Consider the following 18,910-nt stretch of genomic DNA (forward strand, 5'->3'; position numbering starts at 1 on the left):
TTGGTAGGTGATCAAATATTTATTTCATGCAATAAAATGCAAATTAATTATTTAAAAATCATACAATGTGATTTTCAGGATTTTTGTTTTAGATTCCGTCTTTCACAGTTGAAGTGTACCTTTGATAAAAATTACAGACCTCTATGTGCTTTGTAAGTGGGAAAACCTGCAAAATCGGCAGTGTATCAAATACTTGTTCTCCCCACTGTATACTCCTTCATCATTATTTTCCTGATCCAATGGTTTATCAAAATACTTTGATTCATTCCTCACAGTTGAAGCTTGTCTTCCATCTTTTGTGAGAAGAAACATTAATCTGGGGGTGAGTTTAACAGGGGGTTGAGCAGACCCCAAGAACCTTAATTCATCATTAAATATCAATACCTTTTCTTGAACAAGATGAAATATTGCTGGTTGTTCTGTTGGAATGAGTCCTGCTTTGGTTTTTGATTCCACTAAATATTTATTGTTTTGAAGAGCATTCACAATATAAGCAGGGGGTTGATTAATCTCTTCCAGTTGTTGAAATAATCCTTCATCATCATATTCTAATTCCCCTATATGCTCTAATTCTTCCTCCGTCATTTGACTGAAATCTTTTATCATTTGAAGTTTTTTAGGAGTATATTCTATTGTGGGAACTGTGGAAACATCTATAATTTTTTTTTGAAAGTTTTTAAAAGTGGTTTTGTAAATTACTTGTAAAGTAATTCATTTTTGGTGTAAATCTAAAATAATTATTTTCCTTTTTATATTTTTTATTATCATTAATTAGAAGATAATCACAGAATATACATTGTTGATAGGCTTTTGACTCTGTGTTTAATCCCACTCTATCACACGCAGGATAATTATCAAATTTGTCATATGGAGAATCAGGCAAGTCTAGCATATTTATTAAGTAAAACTTTACTGAAACTAAAGTTCATCTTCAGAATCATCTATAAAACAATCATAATCACTCTCATAATCTTCAAAATCTTCAGTTGAATATTGACTCATATTTAATTAGTAGAAACAACATTACTATTGATATCTATATACTTTTTTTCATTACCAGATTCAACTACAACATTTTTTTATATTAAAGGTAATTTTAAAATGATCCTTAACTACTATTGAACGAAATGTCATTTCACCTGATATATTAACATCCTTTATTTCATCAGGATTTACATCTTTAGGGTTGTTGAAAAAAAATACAAATTTCTCCTTGCATATTACAGATGGTCTTATCTTTTCTTTCTGAAGCTTCATCCATAAGGTTTTTCTTTTTTGATACTTTTTCTTGTTTCATTGCTTTTTCTAGTTTTGAATATATTACCAGAAGGAGAGGAGAAACTTTTGTTAGAGATACTTTAATTTATGTTCTTCCAGGTATACTAAAAGCCCTTCCACTGAAGGAAATTGAAGAACTCATCTTATCCACCATAATTGTTTTTATCCAATAATTGTTATATTTATCTTTGTTCAATTTTACATCCTTGACATATTTCTCAGTATCTTTAACAAATGAAGAGATTGATTGAAACTTGTCTTTTGTGTCTTGAAACATTGTATATATTAAGTGAAAAAAGTTGGAGGATAAAATGGTTTTAAGCACAGATTCACCTATTAATTAAACAAAATTTTCAACAATAAAATTTTAGTTTAAGCAAAGTTTTATTATATAAATATGGTGAATACTACATACTGAGATGTTTGTAATCACGAATATAAACATTATAAAAAACACCTTCGAACCAACAAACACACATTTAATCTATTTCATCATATCTCCTCTTGAGTTGGAAAGAAAACATTGTGATATCTGCTCAAAGGATGTTTTGAAGAGTCGTTATAAGAAACACCTTCAATCACAAAAACACAAGAAAAATGAGTTTAAAGTAAAGGGAGACTATTATATTGAAAACAATGATGGGGCATTTAAAGGGCATATAAAAATAAGGATTTTTCAATTTGGAGAACCTGGTCCATCATCAATGGCTGAATCAATTGAAATAGTGAAACCTGATGTTGAAAAGTTATTAAAAAGACATTAAAAGAAATGAAAACTTTAAGTTTTATTTGGGAGTGAAAATGAATATGAAAAGACAAGATGAAGAACAAACTCCTTATATGAGAACAGATCTTCGTTTTATAACATCATTTCAAGATTTTTTGAATTGTGGGGTTTATGAAGAACTATCAAGACAAGAGGAGGATGTTGATAATACAGTGGTAGGAAGTGGATTTAACATTTTTAAAAATCATCTTTGTAGATATACACATTCTAAAATCAAACCCTCTTAAAGCTTCTTCTTTTATTGAATTACCAAAAGAAATAAAACTAAAGAAGGCAGTTGTTAATATTAAGAGCAATGATAATAAATGTTTTCTCTGGTCTGTTCTTGCTCACTTACATCCAAAAAATTGTAATTCAGAAAGAGTAAAACAATATATGAAATATGAGAATACCTTGGACATTAAAGATTTTAAATTCCCAATGCCACTAACAGATATTCCTAAATTTGAGAAAAAGAATAATCTTTCTATTAATGTATATGGATTAACGGACACAAACAAAATTCAAATATTAAAAATTTCAAACAACTATAAAAATGAAGAAACACACATTGATCTTTTATATTTAAGTGTTGGAAAGAATTCACATTATACATCCATCAATAATTTATCAAGATTAATCTCTTCTCAGGCATTCAGAACAGCAAACAAAATATATCCTTGTAAGCAACAATATATGAAATATGAAATATATGAATATGCAACAATATATGAAATATGAAATATACAAACACAACAATATATGAAATATGAGAATACCTTGGACATTAAAGATTTTAAATTCCCAATGCCACCAACAGATATTCCTAAATTTGAGAAAAAGAATAATCTTTCTATTAATGTATATGGATTAACGGATACAAACAAAATTCTTTTATTAAAAATTTCAAACAACTATAAAAATGAAGAAACACACATTGATCTTTTATATTTAAGTGTTGGAAAGAATTCACATTAAACATCCGTCAATAATTTATCAAGATTAATCTCTTCTCAGGCATTCAGAACAGCAAACAAAATATATCCTTGTAAGCGATGTCTGAATTCATTTCATACAAAAGAACGATTCGAACAACATTCAAAATATTGTAGTAATCATAAATCAGCTGTAATTACAATACCTAAACCTGGTGAAAAGATTTATTTTGAAGATTATAATAAATCTATCATGCACCCATTTGTGATATACGCTGATTTTGAATGTATCCTAAAAAAGATAAATACTGCTTCTCCTAATCCAAAAGAATCATTTACAAATAAATATCAAAAACATATTCCTTGTGGTTTCTGTTATTATATCAAATCATCTGTTGGAGAAAAGTATAATAAACTTGAACATTATAGTGGAAAAAAAGCTTCACAAGAGTTTGTAAAACGATGAGAAAAGGATTGTACAAGACTAACTAAATTAATGAAAAACAAATGAACCGATGAAATTAGAATTTAGAAAGAACAATATCTGTCATATTTGTGAGGAGGAAATTGAGGAGTCTAAAGTTAGGGATCATTGTCATCTTACTGGTAAATATAGAGGTCCCGCTCATTCCTGTTATAATCTTAATTATAAATTTCCTTCTTTTATTCCAGTCTTTCTTCACAACAGTGCCAACTATGATACACATCTATTGATGAATGAACTTTCAAAAACACCAGGGAATATTTCTGCCATAACAAACACAAGTCAAAAGCATATTTCGTTTACAAAAATGATATTCACAAAACCTTTAACTCGTATTAGGTTTCTAGATTCTTACAGGTTTATGGGAACACCACCAGCCTACCCAGCATCAAATCTAAGCTCCACGGGGTCTTTTCCAAATCTTAATTCATTCTTTCCAAAAGAGGAAATTCTAACTAAAGAGGAAATTCAGATTAAAGAGAGAATTCAAAGTAAAGAGGAAATTCTAATTAATGAGGAAATTAATGAAGAAATTCCAACTGAAGATGAAATTCTAATTTTAAAGAAAATTCAAACAATGAATGAAATTCTAACTAAAGAGGAAATTCTAACTCGAGAGGAAATTCAAACAAGGAATGAAATTCAAAGTAAAGAGAAAATGCTTCCATGTTAGGGAATTTATCCTTATGATTATATGGATTCATTTATGAGATTTAAAGAAACACAACTTCCTTCAAAAGAAAATTTCTATAATAACCTTTATGAAGAAGAGATAAGTGATAAGGAATATAAACACGCACAAGAAATTTGGAAAATATTTCAGATAAAGAACCTTGGAGAATATCATGATTTGTATCTAAAAACAGATGTTTTATTGTTACCTGATGTGTTTGAAGCTTTTAGATCACTCTGTCATGATAAAAATTGTTATGGATTAGATCCTGCCCACTATTTCACAGCTCCTGGTTTAGCTTGGAGTGCAATGTTGAAAATGACAAAACAAGATATAGATTTAATCAGTGATGTAGATATGCTTTTGATGATTGAGAAGTCTAAAGGCACTGTCACACCTTGACGTTTTAGCCAGCAATGGCAACGTATAAAAATGTATGTAAAACGTTGGCGTAGGCTGAAGTTTTGAGGTTTTTTAAAAAAGTTTTGGTCATATTCATAACGTGTTGGTCGTATGCATAACATATTAGTAAGAGGCACAGAACGTTTCATTGTCTTATAGAGAACTTATACCAATGAATGCTTAGCCTGTTGTCGGCGTTCACAACCTATGCCCAATGATAGTTTAACTTAGGCATAGCGCGCTGCACGTATCGCCGATGAACTCGTGGCGTTCTCTGTTAAAAACCTGCCGCACGCCGATTTAAATCATAACCGCCTAAAAATTGGAAGTGTCAACATCGCAGTCTCAACTTGACGAATTAGCCAGCGTATGCCGACATATGAAAAATGTGTCTAAAACGCTGGCACACGTCAAATACGGTATGGGAAAGTTGTATATACGTTAGGAGCACGCTGAAAAACAAGGAAGTACGCTGTCATATTCCATGGTACGTCCAGTATGTCGTGAAATTTCAAGCATGCTGAAAATTTTATGACGTACTCGACGAATGGCTCACAAGTTCCGCATACGCTGGCATAAGTTCTCGGCACGCTCCGTGATCGTTGACACACGTCGGACACACGTTACTAGTAAGTTACTCATAAGTCGAAACACGTCGAGGTAATGTTTAGCAAACCCGAAATTTAATTTTTAACCAGTGAGTAATGTGCTTTGAACCTATGAGTAGCGTGCTTTGAACCTATGTGTAACGTATCTCAAACGCACATTGTCGTATGTAGACGAATTTGATTGACGCCTTCCGGACGACCACAGAACTTACTGAACGTGTTTCTAACTTACATCTACTGTATAATGGCGTATTGGCAGCGTTTAGGGGAATTGGTATATACAAATGGGCTTCACAAGAGGAACCCGTCAGTGTTCCAGACTCCATATTGAGTATATGTCAATGTCAGTAGTATCAGTAGTAGTAGTATTAGGTGAGCGTGTCAGTTGTAGTAGTAGTAGTATTGGTAGTAGTAGTAGGTTCATGTCAGTAGTAGTAGGTGAGCGTGATGGGGAGGGTGTGGGTGATGATGGATCCTCGTTGCGTCCACGAATAGGAGACTACTTTGCACCATTGTTCGATGTTCTTTTCAGCTAATTTTTTTTTCTCATTCCCACGATGAACTATTTTTTTGTTTCAGTTCTTAAAGTATTCAAAACGACTTGGACAGATGCATAATGTACTAGTAATGAACACAGAACGCTTCGATAACTGATAGATACGTTATACCAACAATTGATTAGCGTGCTTTAGGCGTCCACAACCTATGCCCAACGATAGTCTAACGTATGCATAGCGTGGCAGTGTATCGTCGACGATTACGTGAGGTTTTTCGATTCATCGGCTGCAACTTCACTTTTAATAAATGCCTGTCACTCGCCTATTCTTTTTGGACGTTGGTGCTCGACAATTGAAATCGTTTCCATTGAACGAGTTAAATCGCTTCCACTCGACTGTTGAAATGATTTACACCATTGGTCCCCAACCTGCGGCCCGTGGAGGCCTATACTGCGGCCCGCGAGGACTTTCCAATCAAAACACATTTTCATGTAGCAATTTTAAAGGGGTTTACACAATTCCGCTGCCGGCCACTGCCGCTTAACCGCCGGGAGGTATCAAATCAATTTGCATCAATAAAATGCATCAATTTTTTTCTGGCTCCCAACATCCTTGGGAGTAGTGAATGCGGCCCGTGGGATCAATAGGTTGGGGACCACTGATTTACACTGAACGATTTAAATAAATGGCTGTCACTCGCCTACTGTTTTTGGACGCTGGTGCTCGGCAATTGAAATAGTTTTCACTGAACGAGTTAAATCGCTTCCACAGCACTGCAGTCACGGTACCAACAGCAGCAGGCTCAGTGCCAGCCTCATGCCAGGCTCAAGCGGATCCCTGTAGAAGGTGTACTGCTTGGTTATCCTTGGACCCACTCTGGCTAGCAGCTCGTTGAACATCGCTGGGGGCATTCGCGGGAAATTGATGAAGGATGCATGGTCCTCGTTCCGGAGCTCCACCATGAGCTGGTCATATATGCCATAATGGTGTCGCCTCCTGATCCATGGTCTGACCCAGTTCCTTCTCCTCCGTTCAAGTCTTCTTCTCCCGGCTCTATTGGCACGCAACTGGTGCAGTGTCAACTCGATGAGGTCATGTTGATGTTCGAGGACAGGTAGGTATTGTCATCTCAGCCTTGCCGTATCCTCCATCTCTCAGAATGACATGGACATGTAGCTACTCACCACGAAGTCTAAAAAAAGACGGGTTCCTCCTGTGAAGCCCCTTTTTATATACCAATTCCCCTAATGGCTGCCAATACGCCATTATACAGTATCTGTAAAGGCCCGGTCACACCTTGACGTTTTAGCCAGCGATGGCAACGTATTAAAATGTACCTAAAACGCTGGCTTACGTTGAACTTTTGATGTTTTTTTTTTAAAGATTCGGACGTATTCATAGCGACTTGGTCTTATGTATAACGCATTGGTAACGGACACAGAACGTTTCATTGTGTTATAGATAACTTATACCAACGAATGCTGAACCTGTTGTCGGCATACACAACCGATGCCCAACGATAGTCTAACTTAGGCATAGCGCGTTGCACGCATCGCCGACGATGTCGTGACGCAGCCTATTAAAAGGCTGACGCACAACGATTCGAATCATAACTGCCGTAGAAATGGAAGTGTCAACATCGCGGTCACACCTTGGCGATCTTGCCAGCGTATGCCGACCTAAGAAAAATGTGTCTAAAACGTTGGGGCACGTCAAATACGGTATGAGTAAGTTTGGTATACGTGAGTACAACGCTAAAGTACGCTATCATACGTCGTAGTAAGTAGAGTAGGTCAAGAAATTTTAAACATGTTCAAAATTTTACGACGTACTCGGCGTATGACAAACGTTCTGCATGCGATGGGGATAAGTTTTACACACGATATGTGGACGCTTACACACGTCCACAAAGGCTACTTCTAAGCTACTCATAAGTCGAAACACGTCGCGGTAATGTCTTTTTTACGCGAAACTTATTTCTAAGTTATGTTTGACGTGCTTTGAACCAATTCTTTACGTAGTCCCAACACACATCGACGTATGTAGACGTATTCCAATGACGTCTTCCGGTCGACAAAAAAAAAAAAAAATTAACGTGTTTCTAGCTTACAACTGCCATATAAAGATGTGTTCCCAGCGGTTTTGGGAATTGGTATATAAAAATGGTGTTAATAAAAGGGGAACCCAACAGTGTTTTCGAGTCCTTTTTGAGTCTATGTCCATGTCAGCAGTAACAGTATCAGTATCAGTATCAGTATTAGTATTAGTATTAGTAGTGGTTTGTTCATGTTGGCAGTAGTAGGTGAGTGTGAGGGGGAGGGTGTGGGTTATGATGGATCGTCCTTGCGTTTAACGATTTAACGATTTAAATGATAAAGTCAACAATTTAAATGGCTGCATCTCCACTATTGAAAGTAGACGCTTGCGCTCAACAATTGGATTTTTTTTTACATTCAACGACTTTTAAACGGTACCACTCAGCTATTTTCATTGTTTACAATGAACGATTTAAATTGCTGTCACTCGCCTTTGTTTTTTGACGCTGGGGTTTGGAAATTTGAAGCGCTTCTTCTGAACGTGTTAAAACGCTCAAACTCGACTATTTTAAATAGACGCTGCCGATGGACAATTGGAATCATAGCCAAGCTAGACATCGAAGTGTGAACATCCTCGTCATGCCGAAGAAAAGTTTGAAGAATGCTGCAAATAAGTGTCCTGGCCGTGGCCGTGGACACTGACGCAAGGACGATCCATTATACCGACGTCTTTCAGCCTATGAGTAACTTAAAAGTAACGTCTGTCGATGTGTGGCAACGATCGCGTAACGTGCCAACAACACGTTAATCATAGGTTAGAAATAAGTTTCGGGTACGCTAAACATTACCTCGGCGTGTCTCAACTTATGATTAACTTACAAGTAGCATGTGTTGACGTCTGTCAACGATCGCAGACCGTGCATACAACTTGTGGCCAGCGTAGCGGAACGTGTGAGTCACACGCCGGCATACATCGTGAAATTTCAAGCATGAAAAAAATTGAGGACAACCAAAAAGTACAACGTTTAAAGCCAACGTACAACGACGTATGGCAGTGTTTTTCAGCGTGCTCTCAATGATATCAAAACTTACCCATAACGTATTCAACGTGTGCCAGCGTTTTAGAAAAAAAATTCAAAAATCGGCATACGTTGGCTAAAACGTCAAGGTGTGACCGGGCCTTAAGTTAGAAACTCGTTCAGTAAGTTCTGTGGTCATCCTGAAGACGTCAAATACATCTACATACGTATTTGTGCATAGGACATGCTTTACAAATAATTCCCAAGCACATTACTCATTGGTTATAAATAAGTCACGGGTACCCTAAACATTACTTTGACGTGTTTCGACGTATGAGGAACTTTCAAGTAACGTGTTGCGAAGTGTGAACAACGTTCGTGTAGCGTGCTTACAAAACGTTACTTAGAGGCTAGAAATAAGTTTCGTGTGTGCTAAACATTAGCACGACGTGTTTCGACTTATGAGTAACTTACAAGTAACGTGTGTCGACGTGTGTCAACGATCGCATAACGTGCCTACAACTTATGGCCAGTGTAGCGGAACGTGTGAGTCATACGCCGGCATACGTTGTAAAATTTCAAGCATGCAAAATTTTGAGGACAACCCAAAAGTACAACGTTTAAAGCCAGCGTACTATGACGTATGGCAGTGTTTTTCAGTGTGCTCTTAACGTATACAAAACGTACCCATAACGTATTCGACGTGTGCCAGCGTTTTAGATAAATTTTTCATAAATCGGCATACACTGGCCAAATCGTCAAGGTGTGACAGCGGCTTAAGAGAGGTGGAATATCAGAAGTATGTTCAAAAAGATATGCTAAAGCAAATAATAAATATCTTCCAAATTATGATCGTGAAAAAGATAGTAATTATTTGATGTATTTTGATGCTAATAATTTGTATGGATGGGCAATGTCTCAATCTCTGCCTTATGGTAAATTAGAGTGGGTGGAAGAAAAGGATTATGAAAAGGCTTTGATGAATATTGTTATTTCTTCTCAAGAGGAATTGAATGAGGAAGAAGAAGGTTATTATTTTGAAGTTGATTTGAGGTACCCGAGTGATCTTCATAATAAGCATAAAGACCTTCCTTTTGCATGTGAGAAAGAAACCCCAAAGAAAGAATGGTTAAGTGATTATCATAAAAGTTTTAATAATAAAGGCAAATCAACAGAAAAGTTATTAACAACATTCTATGATAAAGAGGGATATGTTTTGCATCAGAGAAGCTTGAAACAGTTTTTGAGAGAAGGATTGAGAGTAGCTAAAATTCAGTTTTAAAATTTAAACAAAGTCCTTGGATGAAAAAGTATATTAAATTCAATACAGATATGAGAACAAATACAAAAGTAAAATTTGAAGAGGAATTCTATAAATTGATGAATAATGCTGTCTTTGGAAAGACAATGGAGAATGTTAGAAACAGGCAAAACATTAGATTTGCAACATCTTGGAAAGAAGCTTCTAGATTGATAAATAAACCAAGTTTTAAGAGAGAAGAGGTTTTTTCAGAGAACTTTTCTGCTATTCATATGGAAAAGGAAAGTATTGTAATGGATAAACCAATTTATACTGGAACAGCAGTTATTGATTTGTCAAAGATATTGATGCATGATTATTTGTATAATGGCTAAAAGAAAGAGTATGGTGAAAATGTTTCATTGTTGTATATGGACACTGATAGTTTTATCCTAGATATAAAAACTGATGATGTTTATGAAGATATGAAGAAAAATATTGGAGTATATGATACAAGTCATTTTAGTAAGAAGAGCGAGTTATTTTCAAAAAAGAATGAAAAGGTTATTGGTAAGTTTAAGGATGAGTTGGGTGGAAAAGTAACGAGTGAGTTTATTGGATTGAGAGCAAAGGCATATGCTTACAAGTATGGTGATCAGATTGATAAGAGGTTAAAGGGAATAAAGAAATATGTTATAAAGAAATCAATAACTTTTAGAAATTATTATAATTGTTTGATGAATAAGAAAGAAGAATAGAAGAAAATGAATACAATAAGAAGTTATAAACACAAGATATATAGTGAAGAAGTAAATAAAAAGGCATTAGGAGCCTTTGATGATAAGAGATTTATTTTAGATAATGGAATAGATTGTGTTCCATATGGATATTGTATGATAGAGTGTATAGAATGGATTGTGTTTTAACGATGGGAAGATGGGTTAGGGTTTTTAATGGCTACTGCCACGTTTTTTTCACAATACATAAATGGTCAAACCAAGTATTAATCAAACCAAAGAGTGGAGAAAATCTCAGTCTTGGTATATAAATGGAAAACATAATGAATGTGAAAAATATCAAATAAGTCTTATTGAAAAAAATAACTAAAACAAAGGTAAATAAAACAAATAAGCGAATCAATTTATAAACTAGGAAGTTAAAGGATGTAAAGAAAAAAAAATATCCTTGAATGGACTGAAAACTTCGATGGTTATCAATTGAACAATGGAAAATCAATTTACTATAATTTCAAAAGATATGTGGCTCGGGAGGTGGTCAAACAAGAGCATTAAGAGAAGTTTATCATTTCGTAATGGCACAAAAGGGGTATCTTAAAAAATATAAAGATTCAAATGTTTTATTTTAAAATATTTTAGATGGGGATTATTGTGCAAAGAAAATTAAACTATTGAAGGAATTTGAGAATGAACAAATCTTTATAGGTTCAATGAGTGAGCTAAACAATATGCATTGGTTATTTGAAAAAGAGTGCCCCTGGGCTTACATGTTTCAGATATTTCTTTAGAATCACCTTTAACAAATCACATTACTACTTTACTACTTGAACAAATCTTTATCTTATTGCATTGGTTATTTGAAAAAAGTGCCCCTAGGTTAAAAGGGGAGACAAATAAATATACCTTGGGATAAAAAGGGGGTTTATTTTTTAGGGGAAAAAAAAATGAATCACTGAGAATCCCCCATTCATTAAAATGGGGGAAAGTGAGCCAGAATCAGTGTATTCACCCAACTAATAATACTTGTGGAACATATGGAAACCACTGAAGTTTGATAGTGTTGTTATTTTATGGTGAGAGTTAAATTGTATTAATGACTGTTGTAGTTTAAAAAATACTCTCCTAACATCCTTGAGGTATTATTTTTAATAAGAAATATTCATTCAGATGCTCCAAAAATTTGGATTCAGGTATTGTAATTCACAATGTTGAATTTGGAGAAATAAAAATATAAAAATATTGAGTTTGAATTTTCAGTGGTTGTGAGACAAACTTGGTACCCTCATTGTGAAACAGCCCATAGAGTGAGGGAGTTTATTCCAAAGGTGGGAAAATAGAGGAACGAAAGAATGAAGGTGAGCAGTGATTTGTGATTTTGGTAGTTTTACCAGAAGGGGGTTTTGGCGGACCTTGGGCGCCCTGCGAAAATGTGGTGGGGACAAATCACAGAGAGAGAGAGAGAGGGCGGGGGGGGGCGAGACTGGAGAGGAGATGGCAGAAGACTGAAAGACCTCCGACCAGCCTGCGGCGAGAGTGTGAGAGGCCCAAAGACTCAGCCTCATTGTGGGAGATGCCAATGACCCGAAATGCCTTGGTTTCCACAGTGTGAAGCCGAGAAAGGTGGGAGGCAGGAGCACCAGCCCAGAGGGGAGAGCAGTACTCCATCAGGATGTGGACGAAAGCTTTGTAAGTGGTCAGGAGCTCAGGTGGGCCGAGGAAGGACTTTGCATGACGGAGGATTCCCAGTCGGCGACTGGCTTTGGAGGCGAGGTTTGAAATGTGGCTTTCCCAGGAAAGGTCATGGCAGATAGTGAGATGCAGAAGTTTGAAACAAAGGACTTCTTCCAGAGGATTGTTGAGAAAGTGGATGGGGGGGGGGGTTCTAAACGGTCCTTTCAGAGAGACACAGTGAGAGTGAGATTTGTCCGGATTGAAAGACATGTTCCACGTGTTGGACCAGTTTGTGATTTTACCCAGATCTGTAGTGAGCGAAGAAGCTGCTGCTTGCCGGTCTCAGGGATGACCGGTGGTACGACAGAGGGTGGAGTCACCAGCAAAGAGATATAGAGGATTTTCCAGAGAGTCGGAGAGATCATTGATGAAAACCAGAAAAACAACAGGGCCCAGAACGCTACTTTGAAGAACTCCAGCCTGGACAGGAATAGGGGATGAAAGAACTCCATTTTGGGCCACACGTTGACTGCGACAGGAGAGGAAGTGTGCGAGTCATGAGTGGAGATGGCTTTGGATACCATTGGAAGAGAGTTTGGTGAGCAGGGCAGGGTGCCAGACCGTGTCAAAAGCACGTGATATGTCCAGGAATACGGCTCGGATTTCATGTCTGGCATTGAGGACCTCCATCCATTGTTGGGAGAGCAGAAACAGCATATTCAGGGTGGAGTGACTGAGTCTGAAACCAAATTGATGATCAGAAATCAAGCCATTTGAAAAGAGGAAGGATTTAATGTCTGAAGCTATGATGGATTCCATAACCTTGCTGATGATTGGGAGAAGGCTGATTGGTCTGTAGTTGCAGGGATCTGTTTTTGCACCTTTTTATGCAGGGCAGTAATGTTTGCGGATTTCCAAGCAGATGGCAGATGACCTTGAGCAAATGAGAGGGTGAATAGAACATAGAGAGGGTGAGCAAGAGCAGAAGAGCAGGTTTTTCGCATACGTGGACTGATGCCGTCTGGACCGGTTGCAGAATCTGAGTGGAGGTTTGACAGCAAGCTCTCCACCTTGTCAGGAGAAAAACCCAGGGACAGTTGGGTGCGACTCGGTAAGGTGGGTGGAGAAAGCGATGGGTTTTGTACACAAGATTTAGCTACAAACACCGAGTTTAGGCATTCAGCCTTTTCACGCGCGTTATCAGCAGTGCGGCCATTTGAGGTAAGGGAGGGGATGGAGGGGGAACATACACCAGAAACAGATTTGATTAGATGCCACCATGATTTTGAGGAGGGGAGAGAGGTTTGAAAGTTCAGACTTGAGCTGAGAAAGATGTTGTTTTCTGGCTCTCCTGAGGGTAGATACACACTTGTTCCGAGCTTTATGGAAAGAACTGAGATTACTCTCAGTTGGGTTTGCTTTCCATGAGGCAAAGGCAAGTTGTTTCAGGACAACTGCCTCGCCACAAGCTTCAGTGAACCAAGTGCGGGAGGAAGGGTAGGACAACTGAAGACGAGAGGGAATAAATCTTTGCATGAGGGAGAGCAAGTCTTTGAAAGGATTCCCAGGATGAGTTGATGTTGGAGAAAGTAGCGATAGGAGACCAGTCTATAAGTTTGATGGCTGCTTGGAGACCCTGCCAGTCGGCTTGAGTGAAATGCCAGACTCGATGGCGGTGAAGTGGTTCTCTGATAATAGCCAGAAGATGTCCACTCTTCCATGAGCCTCAACTATATATACAAAAAAAACAAAAAAAGAAACATTGCACATTGCAAACACACTGCTAAGGAAGCCAAAGCATTTCACTACTTGGGCAGTATACAGTAATCTGATGGCTTCCTTGATGAATACAAGCACAAGAATTTCACCTGCATCAAGCAACTTTAACTTTACTGTGTTTCAGGGTGGTATATCATTCAGGCAGCTTCCTGTCATGACAGAAATAGCTATCTAGAAGGTAGTCATGATTCCTCCCCATCTGCTCTATTGGGGTGAAAAATGAGGCGTAGTAGGTACACACATCCGTATGCTTGAAATGCAGTTGGCATCAGAGATGCTTGAGACGGCTCATGGGAATCATGTGGTGGCACAAACAAATAACGAGATACTTTGTAAGGCAAGGCTGCTGTACATTGAAACCATGGTCTGGTCTGCAAGACTGCTCGTTTTGGCATGTTCATCATATGCCAGAACACAGACTTCCAAACGAATTACTGTATTTAGCTTAAAACAGGCTTTCGCCCTGCAAGCAGGCCGAGACTGTGATGGAAACACCATCTCAAATCAGATCTCGGGCAGGCCGTAATACTGAACTACCGGCATGGTAGTGCAACTGACAGAGTGCACTGGAGATCCAACACCATCGATATTGGGATCTAAATACAAGTAAGACCATGGAGATAAAAACTTTTCATGGGGGGGGGGGGAAACTGTGTTGCAGACGATGTCTTCTGTACAATCTATGTCAACGCCCTCATCTCATGACTGGGGAAATAAAGGAAAAGATTTGTACACAGGTCTGTCTAATGTCTATACACGGCACATATTCTCTGAAATTGTGCTGAAGGAGAAAGGAAACTGCAGGTTTGTATCATCCATCTACAATTAAGCATGCGTGTATTAAACAAAAAATATAAAATTAGACACAGTCAGCCCTCCATATTCACGAGGGTTATGCTCCTGGAAAAACTTGAGAACACAGAATTTGTGAATATGGATATCTTAGTTTCATCGGAGTAAGGGGGTTAGGTTCCCAGGTCAGACTGAATAAATGGGGGAAATGGTAAATGTTTAAGAACAATGATGAAAGTAAATAAATTACAGCATGCAGAACAGTGTGGTTTTTGTTTTTTAACGTTTGATAATGACATGATGAGGTGATGACAATGGTAGTGGTGTTGGAAGGGAAGTCAGAGAGAAGATTCATGCCCACTGCAGACACACTCACACCCCCAGACAGCCTGTCTCACACATTCACTTTTTTTTTTTAATCAAACTCATCACTTTCTTCTGCCTCTTTCCGGCAGACTCACCTTCCACACTCATCTTATGTGTGGAGACGATGCGTAAGGGCAATTAACAAGCAAAAACATAGCACATGTTCATGATAGTGAGTTGAGAGGTGCAGAAAAGCGCTTGCAGTTCAATTCAAGAACTGCTGTGAGAAGGAAGGACAAGGTGGGCCTGGAGTGGCAGGCCCATGCTGTGCAGACAAATCAAATACAGTACTGTGCAGTATCAACATCTGCTCACCGACTGGACCTCTCATGTTCCCAGTGTTTGTGGTAGGGTGGGTGGAAGGCGATGCGGGGGTAAGGTTATGATGGGGGCTCACAAACTCATGAATATTGGAAGTCAATGGGTCATTAATGAGGAATCGGTATACATTTACCAATTCGCAAATAGTTTGAACTTGTGACCAGAGAACTCACGAATATCAAGGGGTTACTGTACACAATAAAATGTATCAACCCATGATTTGGCACAGTACAAGTGTTTGTTCTACCACTGAAAAAGCTGGATAAAGCAAAATTGATTGGGACAGTATGAAGCACAGCTTCCCAGAACAGGATAAGTGGGTGGGAGGTGAATAAGGGAAGGGAGTGCGAATATCCCCGTACCTGCCGTGCATATCATAATAGGCTCCAAGCAGACGTTTATACTGCTCATGAGCGCAGAACTGTATAGCAGCGTATGGTACAACTCGTACCATGGTGGCTGTGTTTCCACGCCACAAGCTGAGGAGACCCTCTGTATGGTACATATGGCACAGAAGTCGAAAAGCACCCTGCCAAAAGATAATCACACGTTAGTAACATGAAGAATGCAAGACAAGTCATAAAATGTCAGTCATCGGAACATTCCAGCCCAGAGCATCAAGCCAGCTTGTTACTTAGGAATGAATAGATTAATTTCAGACCAATCTCTGATTTAATTATTATTTTTTAAACAGCTCAACAGATCATTTTAAAACAAATTTAAATCAAAAATAGTTCTTGAGTCAAACATAGCTACTGAGTGTTACAACAATCTTGTCTCCAACGCAAAAAAGTTGATATTTTCTTGCAAGTGCTGTTTGCAAAACAATGTCTGACGGTTTCGCCAAAACATCTCTGTGCCTCGCAGTATCAAGCCAACTCATTGATTCACTTTTTGTTGCATTGCCAACAACCATTGAACACCCTCGTTTCAAACAGCTTGTGCTAAAAGCACTTATGAACACATTTAAAACAAAATTTCCTCATAAGCAAACAAAACAACTACAAATGATTGATTTATCAGATACAAGCAGGGGTACCCGGCATTGACCGGTATATTTTTTGTGGGGGTCTAAAACACTTCCCTGCACCCACTAAGGAATGGGGCCGGGGTCATTCAATATTACCTTTCACATAGCTACAAAGGCTTAGGCACTATCGAGAGATTTTAAAATGGCCCGTCATGGTCACCTGTCCAACTCACAATCCCATGAGATTTGCGGAAACCCCGTGGAACTGCAAATTTCAAGTGACCAAAAGACCCGAAACCAAGAGATCGTAAAATCATTTCACACTTAGAGAGATGTACTGTGCTGTACAGGATGGTCACAAAATCCCGTTACCCCACCCCCCCCCATTCATCATCTACCCTGGTACGTTTCACGTATATATTAGATAGATACATAGATGGACAGTGCCTACATTAAATCAACACCCCCTTTCAAAATTTTCACCTTTTGTTGCCTTGTAGGCTGGAATTAAATTGCATTGAATCAGACTTTTTCCACTTTTATATACACATCATAAACCACAACTTCCAAGTGAAAAACAAATTCAACAAATTTCAGAAAATTAATTTAAAATACAAATCTAGAATATCTTGGTTGGATAAGTGTCCACCCCCCTGAGTTAATACTTGATGAAAGCACCTTTGACAGCAATTACAGCTTAGTCTGTTGGGATCGTCCTCTATCAACTTTGCACACCTTGATTGGGCAATATTTGCCCATTTTTCTGCACAAAACTGTTCAAGCTCTGTCAAGTTGCATGGGGAGCATTGATAGACAGCAATCTTCAAGTCATGCCACAGATTTTCGATTGGATTTAGGTCGGAGATCTGACTGGGCCATTCAAGGACATTTATCTTTTTGTTCATTAGCCACTCCAGTGTAGCTTTGGCTGTGTGCTTCGGGTCGTTGTCATGCTGAAAGGTGAACTTCCATCCCAATTTTAGCTTTCTTGCAGAGGGCAGCAGGTTTTTCTGTAGGATTTTTCTGTATTTTGCTCCATCCATTTTCCCTTAGATTCCAACAAGGGCCCAGCCCCCTGCTGATGAAAAACATCCCCATAACCTGATGTTGCTACCACCATGCTTCAGAGTAGGGATGGTGTTATTTGGGTAATTTGCTGTGTTGGGTTTGTGCCAAACATAATGTTTTGCATTTGGGCCAAAAAGTTCCATTTTGGTTTCGTCAGACCATAAAACCTTTTGCAACATGGCTTCAGGATCTCCAGAGTAGTTGGTTGAATACCTCAAATGGGATGCAAGATAGGGTTTTTTTGAGTAATGGCTTCCTTATTGCCACCCTACTGTACAGGCCAGACTTGTGGAGTGCTTGGGATATTGTTGTCACATGCACACAGTAACCTGTATTTGCCATAAAGGCCTGTCGCTCTTTCAAAAGTTACCATTGGCCTCTTGGTTGCCTATTTAATCATCCAGTATGGAGGGACAGCCTGATTTAGGCAGGGTCTTGGTGGTACCATATGCCTTCCACTTCTTAATGATTGTCTTGGCTGTCCTCCAAGGGACATTCAAGGCCTTTGAAATATTTTTATACCCATCCCCTGATCTGTGTCTTTCAACAACTTTCTCCCAGAGGTCCTTTGAAAGCTCCTTGCTTTCTGTGGTTGAATCTTTCATTGCCTCCTGTAGTTGAGTCTTCACTTTGAAATGCACTACCCAGTGGAGGAAACCTCCAGGAACAGCTGATTTTATTCTGAAATAATCAGAATCACTACAATTTAACACAGGTGGAGGCAAATTAACTTGGTGTGTGATTTTAAAGGTGATTGGTTACACCTGAGCTAATTTACAATTGCTAATATAAGGGGGGTGGACACTTATCCAACCAAGATGTTCTACTTTTGTATTTTTAATTAATTTTATGAAATTTGTAGAATTTGTTTTTCACCTGGAAGTTGTGGGTTATGGTGTATAAATAAAGGTGGAAAGAGTGATTTATTAATACAATTTAATTCCAGGCTACAAGGCAACAAAAGGTGAAAATTTTGAAAGTGGGTGTGGAGTTTCTATTGGCATTATATACAGTATGTATGTTCATGTTGATGTTAATAGTTTGGTTTTTATGGCAATAAAAGTTGTGTATTCATTGTTTATATTAATACCTCTTGTGTTCATTATATTAATTTATCAGGTTCTGCATAGGGGGTAACGGGACTTTGTAAACACCCTGTAAATAATTGGTGAAGAGGCATTGTAAAAGTGTTACCTGAGAAGTAGAAATTGATGTTATTCGTTGAACGGACTCGTGAATGTGCTGGTGATGTTTCTGGGTTAACTTTG

General features: G+C 38.0%; 1 protein-coding gene across 12 annotated transcripts in view; it reads right to left on the reverse strand.

Moving 5' to 3' along the window:
- LOC147015065 (mitochondrial coenzyme A transporter SLC25A42-like) overlaps positions 1-18,910 on the reverse strand; it is a 72,592-nt gene that overhangs the window by 20,210 nt on the left and 33,472 nt on the right. For all 12 annotated transcript variants that reach the window (XM_085849449.1, XM_085849452.1, XM_085849448.1 and 9 more), the window contains one exon: positions 15,967-16,133. In XM_085849449.1, the coding sequence (XP_085705575.1) occupies positions 15,967-16,133 (167 nt within the window). The remainder of the gene's footprint in view (positions 1-15,966; positions 16,134-18,910) is intronic.

This window comes from Eptatretus burgeri, chromosome 12 (assembly GCF_056783735.1).
Source record: "Eptatretus burgeri isolate ZD-2024b chromosome 12, Ebu_testis_v1, whole genome shotgun sequence".
NCBI classification, from domain to species: Eukaryota; Metazoa; Chordata; class Myxini; order Myxiniformes; family Myxinidae; genus Eptatretus; species Eptatretus burgeri.